We start from the raw sequence: 22,690 nt of genomic DNA, 5'->3' as shown, positions 1-22,690 counted from the left end.
CATAAAAATATAAAATGCAGGAGAAAAAGAGGTTTTGGGGTGGGTGATGAAGTCTGTTTTCTGGGATAATTCATATGGAAATGTTCAGTAGGCAGTTTAATATTTGAATCAGTAACTCATTACAGATCTTGTCTGAAGGTATAAATTTGTAGCACTGGTTTGTAGATTGCAGTTAAAGCCATGATAGTTAGAATCATTTAGGAAAAATGTGAGAAGAGGACCCACGTTACAATGGTATACTATCCAGATTGCTGAGGTTTGGGATTACAAATGAGAAGTGCAGTAAACAAATGATATGGGTGAATATAGAAAAGTCTTCAAATAAAAAAATAACCACTCTCTTCTTGACTGTGTTCTCTACCTGTTGTTAAGCTTTTCCGAGATTCACTGGTTTTTGATATCACAGTTATTACAATTGACTGGATTTCAAGGCACCTCTACTTTGCACTGAAAGAATCACAAAATGGAATGCAAATATTTGATGTTGATCTTGAACACAAGGTGAAATACCCCAGAGAGGTGAAGATTCACAATAGGAATTCAACAATAATTTCTTTTTCTGTATATCCTCTTTTAAGGTATGTAAATGCAAGTATCTTTTTATATTGTGATGAAAGAGATAGAGACATATTTAATGGAATGTCTTTGATTCAGTAGTAGAAGACAATTATGGGAAAATAAGATGCTTAGGGCTCTTGGCCCACTATATTATAGTAAGTAATTCTTCCTGTAAATTAGGAGCCGCAACCACAAATATGTAAACTTAATGCATACCGACAATTTGACTAACAAAGTTAGGCTAATTACCTAACAGGGAACAATAGCAGATTTTTATACTAGTGAATGCAATAGCATCATCAGTTGGCAAGGACAAGAAGAGGATTGAGACAGTGGCAAGAGATGAGCAGGAACAGATGGGCAGCATGTCTTGCACAGCAAAAGTTATTCTGTGCTCATCCATCTTAGTTTAACTCATATCCTCACAAGATGAGCTTTAACGTCGCCTTTTAGCACCTAAGTAGCAATTTCCCAGGCTGGAAAGATGCATTTCTGTTTGTGCCATAAGCATGAGGATAGGCTATTTTGAAACTAGATCATTAACTAGTATTAAGAAGCAAAAACAGACATGAGAGGAGTGGAATAGAGATGGACATTGATGAAAATTATGCAAATGCATTTTATATTTCAGTTATTAAGTGGGCCTTTTACTATAGCACCTAAGGTCATTATGTTCCCAGACTTAAGTTGTAAACACATCTATTGAGAAATCATTGGAAATGCTACAAGTTAGACTTCTTGTGAATTCTTCCATCTCAGAAAAAGGTTATTGAAAACTTGACCATGCTGTCTCCAAAGGCTCCATTTGTCCCACACAGTCATTAGGAATGGTTGCTCTGCATTAGAAACCAATATTTGAAATGATGTATTTTACTCATTAAGTTGGGGGGACTTTTTTTCCTCTATAGTCGCTTGTATTGGACAGAAGTTTCCAGTTTTGGCTACCAGATGTTCTACTACAGTATTATCAATCGCACCTTGCACCGAATTCTGCAACCCACAGCTACAAACCAACAAAACAAAAGGAATCAATGTTCTTGCAATGTGACTGAATTTGAGTTAAGTGGAGCAATGGCTATTGATACCTCTAACCTAGAGAAACCATTGATATACTTTGCCAAAGCACAAGAGATCTGGGCAATGGATCTGGAAGGCTGTCATTGTTGGAGAGTTATCACAGTACCTGCTATGCTCGGTAAGATGCTGATATATGTGCACAGATATATTTGTTAATAAGAGCAGCTCCTTCAATTGCATTTAAAAAGAGGTTGAAATCCCCATATACTCAAAAGAATACACACATGATATTTGCTCTGTACCATGCCAAGTGTTCTTATAGAATTCAAATCAAGTTGTTTCCAGGAAAATTGTATGTAGTCATTCACATAATTTTCTAAATCTGTGTTTTAAAAAATTGTAATTAATAATAGAGCTACAATTTAATGATCTTAACTGTATGTTCTTAGCATGTACTAAATGCATTATTTTATTTAATCTTCATAATGCCTCAGTGAAGTAGGTACTAATATCCTCATTTTACAGATGAGGAAACTGAGGCTGAGAAAAGTAAGGTAACTTTTCCCAAGGGCCACAGTTAGTAGAAGTTGAAACTGGGTCTAACTACAACATGCATGATCTTTCCGCTATCCTAAATTATTTCCACTTTGATGATCCCATAGGTTCTACTTTCAACATGAATTGGTCAATACTTGGGTCTATCTGTTGAAATTCATATGCTTGTAGAATAAATATTCAAAAGTCGAGTACAATTCGGAAGTCTCCTAATTAGGAGTAATTCAACAGAAAAAAAATATATACTCTAAATACCCCATATACTCTTAAAATTAGTCTTCATTGCCCAGTGTGGTAATCACTATTAAATTAATTGAAATTAAGGCCAGGTGCAGTGGCTCATGCCTGTAATCCCAGCACTTTGGAAGGCCGAGGTGGGTAGATCACTTGAGGTCAGGAGTTTGAGACCAGCCTAGCCAACATGGTAAAAACCTGTTTCTACTAAAAATACAAAAATTAGCTGGACATAGTGGTGCATGCCTGTAATCCCAGCTACTCAGGAGGCTGAGGCAGGAAGACTCGCTTGAGCTCAGGAGGTGGAGGTTGCAGTGAGTCAAGATGGTGCCACCGCACTCCAGCCTGGGTGACAGAGTAAAACTCTGTCTCAAAAAAATAAAATTAAATAAAATTAAGCATTTAATCTCTCAGTCACACTAGCTAAATTTTAAGTGCTCAAAAGCCACAAATAGCTAATGGCCACTGTGTTGGACAACATAGGTATAAAACATTTGCATCATCACTGAAAGTTCTATTGGTCATTGCTGGGTTATACAGTAAAGTTTTGAAATTGTAAATATGTGTGTATGTGTTATAATTGTACATAGGTTTTGTTGACATGTAAACCAAGACCTTTTAGAAACAATTCCTATGTTTAGAGGCCTTTTAGAAACAAGACCTTCTAGAAACAATTCCTATCATTAAATAGATTTAATGATAGAGGTAATGTTTTGAATGATTCCTCCTTAGGTATGTTACTTGTTTCTGTTAAACCTGTGACAAAAGCCCTTTCCTTGATCAAAATGTAGTTATGCTCCTCTGAGTTCTCTTATTGACTATGCCTCAACCTTAGTCTTCATGTGTCCATCCTTGCTGAGTTCAGTTTTAGCAAGAATCCTACAAAGTCAGTTTAGAGAGAACCCCCTTTCACTGATACCTGATCAAATTCTTCATTGCCCACCCTTGATGGACATTGGTCTGACTTGAGTAAGAATCCTGTTTAGGCTCTTGGCCTGCCTTTAGCAAGAATCCCGTTAGGCTAATGTAACAAGGATTGCCCTATCCTGGATGCCATCTCTTAGTATTTCTCCACCCAATGACTTCCTCACGCAGTTTTTTGGCTATAAAAACCCCAACTGTCTGTTACGTTGCAATATTTGTCTTTCCTAGTGCACTATTGCTCTTTTCTTGACCAAAGTCTTTCTTACCATTTTAACAAGTGTCAGAATAATTTTTTCTTTAACATTTGATACACGAGACAGAAGAATTATCTAGTAGACCATTATATATGTATAAAAATGGTCAGTTTTTCATAAACTTGTAATTAAAATCCTAAAATTAGAAAATTAGAAAGATTTTAGAGATCATTTGGATGTTATGATGTTGTAAGAAATTTTTTCTTTAAAAATAGTCATGCTTAAACAACTGTTTCTTTAAAAAACCCTGCTACTTTATAAGGAAGTCTGTTTAAGCTTTTGGACAATTCTGAACATTGGATTTTTTCTTATATTTAGCCAGTCTTTTCTTCATTTCTCCCATTCATTAGCCTTAGTTCTTACCTCTAAATTTACAAAGAATAATTTAATCACTTTCCACATGATAGCCATTCAACTATGTAGAGATAACTATTGTAGCTCATTGTAAGCATTTTTTTTTTTTTGAGACAGGATCTCACTTTGTTGCCCTGGCTGGGGTGCAGTAGTGCAATCATGGCTCACTGTAGCCTCCATCTCCCAGGCTCAGGTGATCATCTTGCCTCAGCCTCCCAAGTAGCTGGGACTACAGGTGCACACTACCATGCCTCGCTAATTTTAATATTTTTTGTGGAGATAGTGTCTTGCTACGCTGCCCAGTCTAGTCTTGAACTCCTGGGCTCAAGCCATCTGCCTGCCTTGACTTCCCAAAATGCTGGGATTACAGGCATGAGCCACCATGCTGGAAGCAAGCATTTTCTTTGGAGGAAAAATTCAAGTATCTGCAATTGCTCCCCAGGCGATGTGGCATCTAAATCTTTGCCCTAGTCACTCTCCCGTGATTTCATTTCAGCTAGTTAATATTCTCTTAAATATTGCCCCCATAAAGACACTTCACTCTCAATGTGTTCTTATCAGTGAAGGGAGACTCTAACTATGAAGGTCTTCTTTTTGCTGTTGCCAAAAGTGGAATCAGATCTTTAGGATACCTGCCATTGAAAGACCATAGTCTTTTCCACATTCATTATTATTAAGCCAGATCCCTTTCATTTGTTCATTTACAGAATTGATAGGAAACTTAAATTTAGGATTTTACATTTGTTCCTATCAAATTTGAATCAATTTCCTGATTCTGTTGTGATATTTTTGAATTTCAAGGCTGTAACTGAACCTGCTAGTGATGGTGATAATCACATATTATCTGCAAAGATGATAAATGTGTTTACTATGCATTCATTCCAAACCATTGATAAAAATATTGAGAAAGGCACTGAGCCCTCTGCCTATCATTTAATACTTCCCTCAGGTTGGCATTATTTGATTTTGAGTCACATAGGTGGATTTTAAATCCTGGGTCTGCCCTTTGATGTCCTTGAGCAGATTATTTAACTCCTTTAAATTTCAGTTTGCCTTTCCACAAAATGATGTTGGTAATAATAGTAGTTACCTGATTGACTTGTATATGGTGCTAAAATGAGAGAAGACCTCTAAAACCCTTAGCCAAATGACATAAAATGAAGATTTTTTTTTCATATTGAAATAATAGATTCAAAAGTTAGTAATTATATATAGGAAAATAATTTCATATATTATTTAGAGTAAAAAATGTAAAATATTTATTTTGTTCTTTATATTCCTTACGTTTTTAACAGCAGGAAAAACCCTTGCTAGCTTAACTGTGGATAGAGATTTTATATATTGGATCATCACAGCAAAGGACAGCACACAGATTTATCAAGCAAAGAAAGGAAATGGGGTCATCGTCTCCCAGGTGAAGGCCCTAAGGAGTAGGCATATCTTGGCTTACAGTTCAGTTATGCAGCCTTTTCCAGGTAATAAAGTCACATTCGTAATCAGCTTGTTCTCCCAATTTAGGGTCCGAAAAATCTCATTATGTCTCCTCCAAAGCTGTCCCTTTAGCCCCTTTGTTGTGCTCTCATCCTTGCTCCAAACTCTGCCAGTCTTTAGTGTGCACTGTGATTGCTGTTTGCCCTGGATCACAAATTACCTCTATGTGTAAACACAGCTCAGGGTGTGGTGGGCAACTTTAGTCATGGGAAAAACTGCGTCCTGTTGTTCTCTCTGCCTGTCCTCTTTCTCTTCTCAGTCCCATAATTTCTCTTCTTTCTCTTATTTCTCCTTTGCTGATATTTTAGGCCTCCCAGTGGTGTCAAGAAGTATTGCATACAACCGTGTTTTCAAGGTAACGGGTCATACTTGTGTTATTATGCAGTATGCAGTATTATGTATCAAATCATTAAGTATTAATATATACTATTGTAATATGTAGTACTATTTAACGTAAGACTGTGCTACCATTTTTATTAAGTTTTTATCTTTTTTAAAAAAGTGTTACTGTTTTAAGTGTTATGCCCCTCATCCTACTTTTCCTATAAACTGTGAATTTTATTGTGTGATTTGTATACCGCAATGATTCCTAGAAAGGTATGTATCATGTTATAGCAGAACTGACTATGTATTTTGCATTGTTGAAATCTAAAAAAACACAAACAAAAACAAAAACAGTATTGCATGGCCTCATTGGCATTTTGTCAAGGCTTTGTTTGCCACTAAGCTGCAAATATCATTCTAACTTAAATATAACTGTCCTCTGGAGAGGGACAGATGTGAATGACATAAACTCCCTTTGTTTAAATGTTTTCAGTTATAAAACATGTAAATTGAAAAATGTTAAAATTTATAAATAAAGCCTACTTTGTATTTTTGTAAAATAATTTATTTTTCATGTTGAGAAATTTGAGAAATGTTAAAGGTTCATGTGGCATCTGGTTTCTGACCCAGAAGCTTAGAAATTGCCACTCCACCCAAAAACAAGTAAAAGACTGAGCGAACTGAAAACTTAATAGCTCTTCTTGGATCCACAAGAGAAGTGAGGTCACAGAGCAAACTGCTGTCCCCAGTTGGAAAGACAGATTGGTAAATACAGAGAATTATAATTTACCAGAGCAAAAACCCATGAGCTAAAACCTTTTTAGAAAGCAGTGTTAGCAGTAGAAAAATCTAAACAGTAACTGATGAATTGCTTGAGGCTCAGTTGGTTAACTCTGAGAGTTAGAAACTCGAAGGGGATCCAGTCATAGGGGGGCTTCACACTTTTATAAGTTTTACCTCCAGGAGCTTTAACTGGTTTTTGTCTTAGAAAATCTCCTTGTGCTTCCCACGGAGGGAAGGGAAAAGGAAAAATTTTGAAAGGCACCAGAGCATTCTGTTCTTCTTAACAAGGTCTGTGTTCAAGATACACTAACCACAGTTGGACCTGCTTGGGTTTTATCAGAGCTTAATTGACCGGGCAAAGAGAAGCGCCCAACCCCAACCCATTCTAGTCATCGTGTGCCACCTAAGTGGGGTGGGGGAATGAAAAGAACCTGTGAAGTTCACATTCGAAAAGCAAAGCAAAAACCCACTTGAAGACTGAGATCTAATCTAAGACTGTAAAATGCCTCCCCTCCCACTACACCTTACCACCACCTTCCTAAAGGTCCACTTACAGCACTTGCTTTCACCCGGTACAGCATATTCAGCTATCAAGAAAAAATTACAAGGCATACTAAAAGGCATAAAACACAGATTGAAGAGATAGAGGAACTATCACAACCAGATTTCAATATGGCAGGGATGTTAGAATTATCAGACTGAGAATTTAAAACAACGATGATTAATATGCTAGGGGTTCTAATGAATAAAGTTGTCAGTATACAAGGACAGATGGTCAACGTGAGCAAAGACATGGATATTTGAGGAAAAAAAAGAAAAGGTAGAGATAAAAACACTGTAACACATGAAGAATGTTTGATGGGCTTAAAAGTAGGCTGGATGTGGCTGAGGAAGGAATCTCTGAGCTTGAAAATATCTCAATAGAAACCTGCAGAACTGTAAAGCAAAAATAAATAAATAAATAAATAAATCCAGAACAGAATATTCAAGAACTGTGGGGAAACTACAAAAGGTGTAAGATAGGCATAATATGAATACTAGAAAAAGATGAGAGAGAGAAACTGAACAGAAGAAATATTTGAAATAAATATTTGAAACAGTAGTGACTGATAATTTCCCCAAATTAATGTCGGATACCAAACTACAGACGTGGGAAGCTCAAACAATACCAAGAAGGATCCATGCCAAAATCTACACTAGGCCTGTCGTATTCAAACTGCAGAAAACCAAAGATAAAGAAAAAAAATTCTGAAAGAAGCCAGAGGAAAAAGTACTTTAGCTATAGAGGAACAAAGATAAGAATTATATCCAACTTCTCCTCAGAAACTATATAAGCAAGAAGAGAGAAAAGTAAGATATTTAAAATCCTGAGAGAAAAAAACACTAACCTAGAATTCCACACCCTGTGAAATTATCCTTCAAAAGAGAAGGAGCAATAAGGACGTTCTCAGACAAAAATCGAGAGAATTTGTTATCGGTAGACCTGCTTTGGAAGAAATGTTGAAAGAAGTTCTTTAGAAAGAAGAAAAATGATACAGGTCAGAAATTCAGATCTACAGAAAGAAAGGAAGCGCATTAGAGAACAAATAAGTGAAGGTGAAGTAAAAGTTTTTCTTTATCTTAATTGACTAAATGGATACTAGTTTGTTGAAAATAATAATAGCAATAATATATTCAATTATATCCACTTATGCATGTATGTGTGCATATATATGTGTATATTTATATTAAGCAAAATGAATCACAGCAGTGACACAAGGATAGAAAAGAGGACTTGGTGTTATTTTGTTATTATAAGGTACTGCACACCTATGAAGTGGTATAGTGTTGTTTGAAGGTGGACTTGAATTAGTTGTAAACATACATTGCAAATTCAAGGGCAAATCACTAAAAAGTGTTTTTAAAAAAGTATAACTGGTTCCCAAGAAAGGAGAGAAAATAGAATCATTTAGAATGCTCAGTTAAAACCACCAAAGTCAGAAAAAAGTGGAAGACAAAAGTAGGAACAAAGAACAAGGGCAACAAATGAAAAATAATAACAAATATGGTAGATACTAATTCAACTATATCAGTAGTCACTTTGAACATCCATGGTCTAAATACACCAACTAAAATACAGAGGTTGTTTGAGTGGATCAACAAATAAGACTCAACTATACATTGTCTATAAGAAACCCACTTTAAGTGTAAAGACACGTCATATAGATCAAAAATAAAGGGATGGAGATAGTATATCATGCTATTGCTAATCAAGTGAAAGAAGAAACAATTTCAGACAGAGCAGACTTCAGAGCGAGGAAAGTTATAAGTGATAAAGAGGGACATTATATAACGATAAAGGGATCAGTTCTCCAAGAAGACATAATAATCCTTAATGCATATGTCCCTAAAAACAGAGCATCAAAATACATGAGGCAACAACTGATAGAACTGCAAGAAACAGATGAAGCCACTATAACCATTGAAGACTTTGCAATGTCTGTCTATCAGAAATGGGCAAATCCAGCCAAAAAAAAAAAAATCACTAAGGATATACTGATGAACTTCAATAACACCATCAATTAATTTGCTATAATGGACATCTATCTACTAATAACAATTTATCCAACAACAGCAGAATAAACATTCTTCTCAAGCTCACATGGAACATTCAACAAGACAGACCATAAAATACACTTTAACAAATGTAAAAGAATAGAAATCATACAATATCTGTCCTCAGACTACAATGCCATTTAACTAGAAATCAATAACTGAAATATAGCTGGAAAATCTCAGAACTCTTGGAGATTAAACAGCGTATTTCTAAATAACAAATGGGTAAAAGAAGAAATCTCAAATTAAAAATATTTTGAACTAAAAATGAAAACAAAACATCAAAACTTATGGGAATCAGTAAAATCAGTGCTTAGACGGAAGTTTATAGCACTGACTGCATGTATTAGAAAAAAATGATCTAAAATTATTTAAGCTTTTACCTTAGGAAACTAGAAAGAGTAAATTAAATCCAAAATAATAAGAAGAAACAAAATTAAAACAAAAGAAAAAAATAAAAAGAAGTATAGTAGAAATCAATGAAATTGAAAACAGGAAACCAACAGAGAAAAATCAATGAAACCAAAAGCTGGTTCTTTGAAAAGATAAATAAAATTGATAAGCCTCTAGCCAGGCTAAGAAAAAAAGAGAGTGGATGCAAATTGCTACTAGTAGAAATGAAGACGGGGACATCTCTATAAAAACCCATGGAGATTAAAAGGATAATCAAGGAATACTATTAACAACTCTATGCTCACAAATTTAATAACCTGGATGAAATGGACCAATTCTTTTACAGACACAGTATGCCAAAACTCACAGAAGAAGAAATAGACAATCTGAATATGTCCACATCTATTACATAAATGGAATCAATAATTAATAGCCTTCTGAATAGCACCTGGGCCAGATGGATTCAATGGTGCATTCTACCAAACATTTATGGGAAAATTGTACCATCTCTACAATGTCTTTCAGAAAATGGAACCAGAGGGACTACTTCCAATTAGGCCAATGAATGCATTTATTCTAGGCCAGAATTACCCTAAAACCAAAACTAGACAAATATATTACAGGAAAAGAAAATTTTAGACCAGTATCTCGCTTGAATATTGCAAGAATTGCAAAAGTCCTGAACAACATATTAACAAATCAAATTGAGCAATATATTAAAATAATTTTATATTACAGTCAAGTGGGATTTATCTCAGCTATGCGTGTTTGAGTCAACATTTGAAAATCAATTAATATAGTCCACTACATCAACAGACCAAAGAGGAAAAATCAAGTGATCACATTGATAGATGCAGAAAATGCTTTTGACAAAATTCAACACCAATTAATGATGAAAAAAACTTCAGCAAACTAAGAATAGGGGTAACTTCCTTGAGAAAGAACACCTATAAAAACTTTGTTAACATCATTACTTAATAGTGAGAAATTAGAGGCTTTCCCACTAAATCAGAAACAAGGTAAGGATGTTCCCTCTCCCAATTTCTTTTCAACATTGCAGTGGAAGTCACAGCATGCAACGATACAAGAAAAGGTATACAAAGCATACTGACTGGGAATGAAGAAATAACACGGTCTTTGTTCACAGATGACATGATCATGTATGTAGAAAATCTGAAAGAATTGACAAAAAGACTCCTGACACTCATAAATGATTATAGCAAGTTTGCAGGACATGAGGTTAATATACAAAAGTAAATCACTTTCCTATATACCAGCAATGGACAAGTGGAATTTGAAATTAAACACACAGTATCATTTAGATTAACACCCACAGAAAATGAAATACTTAGGTATAAATCTAACAGCATATGCACAAAAATATATCTGAGAGAAACTACAAAACTCTGATGAAAGAAGTCAAAGTACAAAATAAATGTAGAGATATTCCATGTTCATAGATAGGAAGACTCAATATTGTCAAGATGTCATTTCTTCTCAACTTATCTATAGATTCTATAAAATCCCAATGAAAATTTCAGCTAAAGTGATTTTGTAGATATTAACATCTGATTCTAAAGTTTATATGGAGAGGCAAAAGACCTAGAATAGGTAGCACAGTACTGAAGGAGAAGAACAAAGTTGGGGAAGGCTGATATCAACTATAAGACATTCTGGGAAAGTAAAAGCTATGTAGACAGTAATAAGATCAGTAGTTGCCAGAAGGCTGGGGGAATGAGTGGTGAATAGAGCACAGAGGACTACTGAATGCAGTGGAACTATTCTATGTGATACTATAATGGTGGATACAGGTTATTACACATTTGTCCAAACCCTTAAAATGTACAATACAACATTGAACTCTAAAGTAAACTATGAGCTTTAGGTGATAATGATGTCATTGTAGGCTCACTGATTGTAACAAATGTACCTCTTTGGTAGGGGTAAAAGTTATGCATGTGTCGAGAAAAGGAGCATCTGTGAAATCTTGGTACACTCCTCTCAATTTTGCTGTGAATCTAAAATTGCACTAAAAAATAAAGTGTTACCAAAAAAAAAAAAAAGAAGTCCATGCAGTATCTGAAGTTGAACGACACACACATGTAACCTCCTCCCAGCCCCATACGCGAACACGCTCCAAAATGAAGTCCTAAGAGTAGCATGAGCTTTTTTTTTTTTTTTTAAAACCCTGGAACTCATTAAGAATATGATTAATACTCGTTATTTTCTGTAAAAAATGGAGTCAATTTTATGTCGCTAGTTTCTAGGTACGTTATTAAGAGTACTTTACCTCCATCTGCTGGAAATTCTAAGCAATTACAAGTTACCTTGGTCCTTTTTTTCTGAAGGCATTCAATTATCTTCAAAATGTATGAGATTAAAAAAGTAAGGGAAAAACCTGTCTTTCTGTCCTGAATAATGTTTCTGACACTTCAACATATCATATTATATCAGTCAAATAAAAGAATGACAAAATTCCCAATGACCTTTGAATTAGATAATGGCTCTGATTGCTCACATGTGTATTCCATTCTCTGTTCAGATCTGAAATCAGTACAAACTGAATATTATTGGATAAATATTGGCTGAACTGCAGAGTAGTTCATCTTGTAACTTTAGTAAGGTTATCCATCTCCAAACCCCCATACTTTCCAAATGTCCTCAAACTTAGGTTCACAGTGTCCTTGAGTATTCTCTGTTGTTGGAGATTTTAGATGTACTTCTAATTTTAAACATTTTTTTCCCTGCATTTTGGAATTCATATTTGGAATTCCCAGACCAGACCAGCATTATTTTCTCTAATTTTTCATTTTAGTCTCAGTAATGATGATAATAATAGCTAACATTTATATAATGTGCTCACCATGTGCTAGGGATAGAATAATATATAAATATCTGTAAAGCAGGCCATTGTCTCTGTTTACAGAAGAGCTGGAGTAACCTTCCCAAGACCAAAAAGTTAGTAAGTGAAGGAGCTGGCTTCATCTAAGTTATTTGCCACTTAGACATTTACTCCCTAATTTTCTTACTTGTTGAATGCTAAGGATGTATTTTATATGTGGCTAGTATGAATCCATAAGGATTGACAACACTTACTAAATACCTAATATATGTCAGGCACCCTCCTGGGGCTCTGGGGGAACAAAGACAAATCAAGCACAGTCTCAGCCAAAGATGCTTACATTCTAGTGCTAGATGAAGAAAGAAAGCAGCAAAAGAAAACCAAAACCAAAATCACATGTGACTAGTGCACTGGTAGAAGAACATGTGAAGTGGAGTGAGAACAGAGAGGAGATGTCCTTTACCTGGAATAGGAAGGCAGAAGGGACTTCCCAGGAAAAATGATGGATGAACTGAGCCTTAAGTAAGGTTAGGTAGATGGGGAAGATCATTCCAACCTGAAGAGACTACCTATGTGAAGGGTTGGAGGGGTAGAAGTCCTGCAGTGTGTAGATAGTGTACTGTGGTTAGAGTGAAGGATGGCTTTGCATAGCAGAGATTGGATATGCAGGCAGGAGCCAGATAGCACAGTACCACGCACAATGAGTTAAAGAGTTGGCTAACTGGTGTAAAATTGTTAGATTTCATATTAAAATCATGTTTGGAGTTATTTGCATATTATGTAATTATGCTGCATTTTTAGGTGATGTTTTACATCAAGACTTAGACTGAATAGGTCAAGAAGTTGTGTTCAGGTGCAAGTGACAGATTGGTGATTTTTTGAGGCTTAAGCCTGCAGTATGATTGTGCGACTGCACTGGCCTAGAACAGACCATTCCCACTGTAGTCTCCATGACTGGGGCTCCCTGGAGTTGTGCAGCGTGCAATGTGTTTGGTTGTAAGTGGTGGTTAGGGAGCTCCACAGTGCCATCAAGCACCTGGACTTGATCTTTCCCCAAACTTCCTTAGTGAGTCTTTTATTCAATTCTCACAAGATGGCTGCTGCCCCTGTTGTATAGTGTCTGCCTCCTGTGTTGGGGGAGGGTGAAGGACAGAGGTGTGTGGCAGTGATAAGCAGATCTGACTAACCAGACCATGTCACATGATTGTCTGGGCTGCAATCAAACTTCAGAAACAGTTTTTCCTCCCAGCATGCTGTCCTGAACAATATCAGATATATATGAACTTGAAGAAAAGGAGGAGGACATTGGGTAGGCTGTAGCAGTACATACTACACATACTACACACAGCATCAAGATGCAGCCAGTTTTGTTTCTTCAAAGAGAACGTTATTTCAAATCATTTTCATATTTATCTTTTCAAGCAAAAGTTATGTGTGCTCTACAAATTTCTTTCTAACCTTTGATATTCTTGTTAAAAAATCTTCTTTTCCTCTCATATATTTATGTATAGATATTTAATCTTTTGGTTTCTTCTTATTTTAGATAAAGTGTTTCTGTCTCTAGCTTCAGACACTGTGGAACCAACTATACTTAATGCCACTAACACTAGCCTCACAATCAGATTACCTCTGGCCAAGACAAACCTCACATGGTATGGCATCACCAGTCCTACTCCAACATACCTGGTTTTTTATGCAGAAGTTAATGACAGGAAAAACAGCTCTGACTTGAAATATAGAATTCTGGTAAGATTGGAACTAGTGGTCTTTGTCTTTTCACAAGATGTTCTTTTTTGATATAAATTTATGAGCCATAGTAAAGTGTTTCCTGTATGTTCTGAAGTGGACTAGTATGCAACTTTTTTACAGCTAATGATTCATCAAAACATATTGTGTTCTAGTTTTCTTGACTGGGAGTAAGTTAAGCTTCAAGGAAGTATATCAACTCTTGTCCATTGATGGATTGCCAGTGGTAACAGTTTTCTGAGCGTCCAGAAAGAATTGGGTTTATTCCCCTCCCTGATTATCTAATTATCCTCAGAGAGAATGATAGAGACTTATTCTTGTGGCCTATGGAGCAGACTGAAGATTGAGGAGTAAGAAATGAGTTGGACGGAAAGAACATTGCCTTATACCTCTTCTCCATAGCATTTATCTAATATGAAAATTGTATATTATATTCTTCTTTTGTTTCCTATTTGCAGAGAGATATACTGCTATACAGGTACTGTTTTTAGTCATTATTGTATGCCTAGCACCTAGCACAGTCATTGGCACTGTCTAGGCATTCACTAGATATTTCTTGAATGAATTGGCACTATCATTCAATCATTGAATGATGAAATATATTCATTAGTATTTCAGTTGTCTTAGTGATGGAATCACATATATCCAATATTTTGCTTTGTGCTTGGCTTTGTTTAGCCTATTCAAAAGGTGAAATTGACTAACTGTTGGATGTTAAACACTATATGCTTTCCCATAAAGTGTATGTGATTTTTCATTATTTCCTTAATTTTGTCTAATTAACCCTTTTTACACATTTCTAAAATGAGTAATTTCAGATAGGTTAGATCATTTGGCTGGTCAAGATTGGACTTGCAGCACTGGACATGTCTGTGATTAAATGTAATCTGTCTTATTGCCTTCCCATTGATTAACAGTGGTCTAAGACAGTGGTTCTCAACCTTGGCGGCACATCGAAGCTTTACAAAAAAACACTCTGCATCTAGGCTTCACCCCAGATAACTCAGTCAGAATCTCTGGCAATAGAACCCAGGCATAGTAGTTTCTTAAAACTTCCCAGATGATAGCGAAGTATAAACAAAGTTGAGAACCATTGGTCTGAGGAAAGTCTTTTTACTCTCTTAAACTTTATTTCTAAGAATGATTAGATAATATAAAAATATTTTATTGTATTCACATATGTATCACATGTTTTCTATCATCTTGCTGAATTTCTTTTCTTTTCTTTTTTTTAATGAAATAGTGTCCTCGGACGGGCGCGGTGGATCAAGCTGTAATCACAGCACTTTGGGAGGCCGAGACGGGCGGATCACGAGGCAGGAGATCTAGACCATCCTGGCTAACACGGTGAAACCCGTCTCACTAAAAAAACATACAAAAAATAGCCGCGGCGAGACGGCGGCCGCCTGTAGTCCAGCTATCGGGAGGTGAGGCAGAGAATGAGTAAACCCGGGAGGCGGAGCTTGCAGTGAGCCGAGATCGCGCCACTGCACTCCAGTCTGGGTGACAGAGCTAGACTCCGTCTCAAAAAAAAAAAAAAAAAAAAGAAAGAAAGGAAATAGTGTCCTCTTCTAGGAATTTAACTTCCCCTGTGAAATGATTTATGCCACAAAACCTACTGAGGGCTACCAATCATTTGGTATTTATTCTTGGAAATATTGAACAACTCGAGTCTGGGTAGACTGCACAGTGGTATTACCATTATTAATCCAGAATTTAAAATAAATTAACATTTTTGAGCCTTTAACTTTGTTCTCTCTTTGATTAAATAATTTCTACCAATTTGTATAAAATGTCAAGAATAAGATACTGATTTTTAAAAAATCAATTACAGGAATTTCAGGACAGTATAGCTCTTATTGAAGACTTACAACCGTTTTCAACATACAGGATACAGATAGCTGTAAAAAATTATTATTCAGATTCTTTGGAACATTTACCACCAGGAAGAGAGATCTGGGGAAAAACTAAAAATGGAGGTGAGTTATGGGCTTGGTGTGGGTTTCTCAAGCAGAATATTGTGATACATGTGATGGGTACATCGATGTTTATTTTTTAAAATCTGAATGTGAAGTAATTTTAGTATGTAAGCTTTCTTAAGTTTAATACGAAAAATGTGTTTGCAGAAAACTTTGAGCTGACCCTTACTCTAACCCCTGAAGTTGAGTAATAATATTCTATCAAAATAGAAAGCAACTAGGAGGTAAAACATTGAAATCAATATTGTTTGACTAAGAAACACATTATTTAGTCTTACCACACAGTGTCACTCTTTTTCCAGATACTCATAGGTTTCTGTACATGTGGTGAGCTATAGAAAAACTAAGCCTTTTTTCTATGTGAATTTTGCTGAAGCCTGAGGTGTAAAGTTATGCAACAGTATTGCCTTAAAGAAAATAGGTCTAAAAAGGTTTTCTAAGAGCTGATGAGGTGGTGATTATTATGAGGTGATGACATTTATTTCAGATGTCTCTGATGTTATTCAGAAAACTCACCCAAATTGAGTTACTCCCCATTCGCCATATCATTGAGCTGGAGTCAGAGAATGATTTGGTCACTGGGCAGAAATAAGTGGGAGCCCTTTAGGCAGCCTGTTAACCTACCATTGCAGAAGAGGCTGGCTTTCTTTCTGGACATCTGTTATTTATTCTGCTCATACTGTATGATTATTTTTCAACCCAAACTCCATTACTTCTTTCCATCTTTCAGCGCTATTGCAGCATCCTTTACCATTCCTTGCTATTTATTTCAGTACCAGAGGCAGTGCAGCTCATTAATACAACTGTGCGGTCAGACACCAGCCTCATTATATCTTGGAGAGAATCTCACAAGCCAAATGGACCTAAAGAATCAGTCCGCTATCAGTTGGCAATCTCACACCTGGCCCTAATTCCTGAAACTCCTCTAAGACAAAGTGAATTTCCAAATGGAAGGCTCACTCTCCTTGTTACTAGACTGTCAGGTGGAAATATTTATGTGTTAAAGGTACAGTAAGTATACTAGGCACTCTTTATTGTCATTCTCAAGTGCAAGGCTCTCAAAAGGTTAAGCAATTGTTCTTTTTTACCAAAAGGTTCTTGCCTGCCACTCTGAGGAAATGTGGTGTACAGAGAGTCATCCTGTCACTGTGGAAATGTTTAACACACCAGAGAAACCTTATTCCTTGGTTCCAGAGAACACTAGTTTGCAATTTAATTGGAAGGCTCCATCGAACTGTTAACCTCATCAGATTTTGGGCTGAACTACAAAAGGTAGACTTTTAATGGCAAATCTTTATTTTATGATGTAGAATAAATTGGAAAGGCGTTTTTCAAACATCAAGAACATGCTCATGTATAAATAAACAATGTATTTGACAACTTTCATTGATTTATGTTTGGCATGCAGAAGCAGTAAGTTATCCAGACTAATTTCTGGTGGGAAGAATTCTCAGGGAGATTAATTTGCTTTTAAAAGACGTTATGTAAAAGGGTATAAGTTATAGTGTACTAATTTTGTAATATTTTACTTAGTTTGGATGTTAGCGTGGTTCTCTGGTTTAAAGCCCATAGTAACTTGGTGTTTTCTATGAAAACAAAATGAAAAAGAACTGAAGAAACAAAAAACCAAAACCTTGTTTAGAAATGTTCTTTTCATCATTTAAGGGCTGTGCAGTAACAAGACAGAAGTAAACCATAAAACCAGCTTATTCTTAAGTAGTTTTGTTGTTGGCTGGCAAACTTTAAATGATTCTTCATCCAAGACTTTTCATGCTTTAACCAATAAGAAGCCACCCACTGAATTTTAAGGCATCAATTAACCTGATTAATTCATTGATGGGGAAAGCTTACACTGACTTTTATGGTGATAAACTTAAAATTGGTTATTTTTTATAATTGCTACTTGTTATTTTAACCATTATGTATTTGCATGTGCATGTTTGTATATTTCTGGGCCTATGTATGTGTACATATTTTTAAAGATTGGTTGGAAGTGTTTTGTTCAGTGGTAACTCAAAAAGCAAATAAGTATAATCATGGCCTCACTACTTCTTAAAAATGCAGTTATTCCCCAGGATGTTTAAAAATTATTATGTAAGGTGTTTTTGTGATCTTATACTTTATAAATAAAAACTATGAAAACTGTGGGACAACACTGAATATTGGGTTAATAAACTCAAAGGCCATAGTTTAATTGGACTTTTTCCGTTGAGCATGTTTCTGATGATTTGTTGCCTATTTAAAAAATTGCCACCTTATAAAAATGCAGTTAAATTGGAGAAATTGGAGGAGTGCCTTTTAAAATGACATCTATTTTAGTAAACTTAATGCAGTTCAGTCTAAAGTCAAGGATGTAAAGTGCACTTCCAAGATTATCAAAGAAATGAAATGGGAAGAGACTTTAGAGATAATTGACACCCTAGCCTACCCTTTTATTGATCAGAAATGGAGACCTAGACAGAAGCCAGATGTCACCAGGCAGAGAAAAATCCCAGGGCTGACTTCTCCCTAGGGCAGTCCTGTTAGGGTGTTGTCTGTGGAAGGAATAGGTGTCATTAAGTCATCCATCCCACTCTTTAAAGTTTGGGGAGAAGGACAGCAGACAGAGATCTCCTGGTCCGGTTCTCATGACTTTCATGCAGTGCTTTTTGTTTCTAAACTTCTTCTTTTTTCACACTTGCTCAACACAGGTTCCAGGCAGAACATTTAGCAGATGATGAAGCTGCAAATACAAGTTAGGGTCATTTGTACATGAGTGGCCATCTACACATACTAACTATGAGTGCAGGTGAAACTCTGTGGTTCTGCAACGGTTGATGAGTGCTATCTAGTCAGAAAGTGCTGTCTCTTTTGAATAACTTGAACCTATCTCACAATGACAGGACAGCTGGGAATGATGCTATAACTCCACACTGAAACTCTGAGGAGTGGGCAATAAAAGGGAATATTTGTCTTTTTAATTAGTGATTTTTTAAGAAAGGAAACAGGAAGGAAATGATAAACTTTGTCTCTGTCATTTCTGTCAAAATTTCCTTATCTGAAAAATGAGGGAACTGGAGCACAAGGTGAAGTTTCTATCTAGATCAGGGGTGTCCAGTCTTTTGTCTTCCCTGGGCCATACTGAAAGAACTGTCTTGGGCCACATGTAAAATACACTAACATTAACGATAGCTGATGAGCTAAACAAAATTCCCTTAAAAAAATCATAATGTTTAAAGAAAGTTTACGAATTTGGGTTGGGCTACATTCAAAATCGTCCTGGGCCACATGTGGCCCACAAGCTGAAAGTTGGACAAGCTTGATCTAGATCTTAAATTCTACATAATATAAGCAACTCACAAAAGTGTATAGAAGAAGAACATATTTAAAATGGGGAGGAAACAAGTAATTTTCTTTGGTAATTTTTTCGTGAAAGCCCATTAAAATTGTATTTCTCTCAGCTGTTCAGGCAAATCCCTATCAGAACCACAAGTTTTTGAAGTTCCAAACTCTCAGACATCTTAGCTGATGCTCCCTCTCACTCCCACTCAAATAATTTGAAAATCCCTCTGTGGTAGCCTCCACTCCTGCACTTGTCAGTCTCTGACAAATGGAAAGTCCTGACACCCTTGTGATTTACTGGGATACCCGGTGGCACCTCTCCAAGTTGGTGGTCTGCCCAGACATTCATTGCTGTGGTGATGCCAACACTCTACCGTTTTCCAGCGGTACCCTTGGTCAGACATCTCCTGACACTTCAAGGAGCTCTGAAAATTTCTTGATGGTTTGGAATGTTGGGTCAGCTAGACTATTCACTATAGGTAATTTCTCCACCAGATCATGAAGGAGAGAGAACCAAAAAGAGTTAAGCCATTGTTTTTTAGGCCAGGAATTAATTTCTCTCTCTCTGAGGTTCACAGTAAATATTATGGATTCAATGCACCTGTTTCATTAAGCTATTAAGCTATATGTCTCAGTGGGATTGATACATTTATGAGTTTAGTGCAGGCCATGTTCCTGACATCAGCAGTTCTATTTTTTTAAGTTTTCATTCCTTCTATTCCCTTATTCCCCTTTCTTATTGTACATAGTGGTCTACTGAGTGAAAATGCTATAGAGAATTATTCCTTACTGAATAGAAAACTAATATAAAGTGTCCATTTAATGAAATGGTGTGACCTCGTAAGTGTTAAGTGAAAAAGTAGATATAATTTAAGTGTATTTATGGAAACTGACCTTTTCATGAAACTCTACGAGGGAAAATATATCAAGAACCCTTGACAAAGTGCCATATCTTTTTGTCTTTTCCTATTTTTATGTTAAGAAATTATCATTTTCAAATCATGATACTAAGGATCCAAATATATAGGTTTTTAAAAAGCAATGTCACAGAGCAAGAAATTTCAGATAGCTATAATTAGAGGCCCAATATCTAAAGTGGAATGAAAACAAGATTTTCTGTATTTAGCTTCTAGCTTTGCTACTTAGTAGCTTCATAATAGTGGGCAAAAATTTTCTTCTTTTGGCTGCGTAGGCTTCCAGTGTATAAAAATAAAGAATTCTGGTTACATGTCTGAAGAGGGTGTTAGGAGGAAAAACAATGTCTTAGTTTGTAAGTCACTGTGGACTTCTTGATCAAAGATTACATGTAATCAAAGCATGTAAAAATATTATTGCTATGAAATTAACAAATCCCTGGGATTTGAAAGTACTGTTGTTCTGATCCATCGTTGTTCCACAGCTGTGGATTTGCATTCTTAGCCATCCGAATTAAATGTAGGTATCTACCCTTTGGGATAAGCAAGAAGTGGTAGCTCTGAATCTTTCTCAATGATATATAGTCAGAGCTGTATGTCCCACATTGAGCTTCTCCCATGAACAGTCATGTAAGTCAGTTATATCTTGTCATAAAAAGCAAAACGACTATAGGCAGTGGGGTAATGTTTGGGATCATTCATAAAGAAGTTCTTGTTCTTTAATAGAAAAGAATGCTTAAATTTTAATCATTTGCTATAAGCCTATACATTTTTGTGTTTTGAGAATGTTTTCTTAGAGAAACAAAAATATTAATTGAAACTTCTTTTTCTAGTGGAAATACAATGAGTTTTACCATGTTAAAACTTCATGCAGCCAAGGTCCTGCTTATGTCTGTAATATCACAAATCTACAACCTCATACTTCATATAATGTCAGAGTAGTGGTGGTTTATAAGACGGGAGAAAATAGTACCTCACTTCCAGAAAGCTTTAAGACAAAAGGTAAGTACTAACATACTCAACACTCAGAAACTCTGTGTTTCAGTTCCTTTCTTATCACTTACTTCACTAATCCTAGAGATATATGAAATTGTTCTTTAAAAGCAGTAGATTATTATTTCTAGAACTTGAATGAAGAAATTGAGAAAATGTAGGAGACCTTGCAGGCAGTAATGAAATAATACTGGCTGGGTCTGGCTGGATCCTGAACTGGGCAAAATTATTTCTTCTTTCAGTATCCTTATTTCATGTCTAGCTATGACAATTTTGTGGTGATAACTGTATGAAAATAGTGTTACTGAATGTTCAAAAAATATTTATTGGCTACTATATTTGAGATACTAAAACAAAAAATATACGAAGTTCATTAAAAATTAACTAGTGTTCTGAAAGATATAACTTAACTTTGAGTTGAGCGCTACAAGAATGGAGGGAACAAAGATCTAGAACCAGAAATACCATTTGACCCAGAAATTACATTACTAGGTATATACCCAAAGGAATATACATCATTCTATTATAAATATACACGCACACGTATGTTCACTGTAGTACTATTCACAATAAGGAATCATTTGAAATCAATGCAAATGCCCATCAACATTAGACTGGATGAAGAAAATGTGGTACATATACACCATGGCATACTATGCAGCCATAAAAAGGAATGAGATCATGTCTTTTGCAGGGATATGGATGAAGCTGGAAGCCGTTATCCTCAGCAAACTAATGCAGGAACAGAAAACTAAACACTGCATGTTCTCACTTACAAGTGGGAGCTGAAAAATGAGAATACATGGACACAAGGAGGGGAACAGCACATGCTGGGACCTGTCAGGGAGAGGGGTAGGGGGAGAGAGAGCATTAGGAAAAATAGCTAATGCATGTGGGCTTAATACCTAGGTGATGGATTGCTAGGTGTAGTAAACCACCACGGAACATGTTTACCCATGTAACAAAACTTCATGTCCTGCACATGTACCCCAGAACTAAAAATTAAAAATTAGAAAAAAAGAATGGAGGAAAAATGCTCCAAAACTTATAATAATTTTCTTTATTTTCATTTATCACTTATTTTGTGCCAAGTTGAGACATATTGTTAATCTTATCACTAATTCATGAAATCCATCACTAATAAAAACTTCAAGTGCTCATTTAAAAATATTTAATCATATTAGAATATTTCTGAATATTTCTTTTGTAAAAATTTCTTCTTAAAAAATGGGATACATGTGCAGAACATGCAGGTTTATTACATAGGTATACACGTGCCATGGTGGTTTGCTGCACCTATTGACTTGTCCTCTAAGTTCCCTCCCCTCAGCTCCTATCCCTCAACAAGCCCTGGTGTGTGTTGTTCCCCTCTCTGCATCCATCTGTTCTCAATGTTCAACTCCCACTTATGAG

The 22,690-nt window shown here is 35.8% G+C and overlaps 1 protein-coding gene across 1 annotated transcript in view; it reads left to right on the top strand.

The window, feature by feature from the left end:
- The window catches only part of ROS1 (ROS proto-oncogene 1, receptor tyrosine kinase), a 138,438-nt gene that overhangs the window by 67,710 nt on the left and 48,038 nt on the right, over positions 1–22,690 (top strand). Inside the window, 9 exon segments of the mRNA XM_030928976.1 lie at positions 373–578; positions 1,467–1,753; positions 5,192–5,371; positions 13,868–14,070; positions 15,905–16,049; positions 16,823–17,055; positions 17,144–17,284; positions 17,286–17,321; positions 21,118–21,286. Of these exon segments, the coding sequence (XP_030784836.1) occupies positions 373–578; positions 1,467–1,753; positions 5,192–5,371; positions 13,868–14,070; positions 15,905–16,049; positions 16,823–17,055; positions 17,144–17,284; positions 17,286–17,321; positions 21,118–21,286 (1,600 nt within the window).

The sequence above is a fragment of the Rhinopithecus roxellana genome, chromosome 4 (genome assembly GCF_007565055.1).
Source record: "Rhinopithecus roxellana isolate Shanxi Qingling chromosome 4, ASM756505v1, whole genome shotgun sequence".
NCBI classification, from domain to species: domain Eukaryota; kingdom Metazoa; phylum Chordata; class Mammalia; order Primates; family Cercopithecidae; genus Rhinopithecus; species Rhinopithecus roxellana.
Note: the sequence above shows the minus strand (reverse complement) of the source record. Positions and strands in the feature narration are given on the sequence as shown.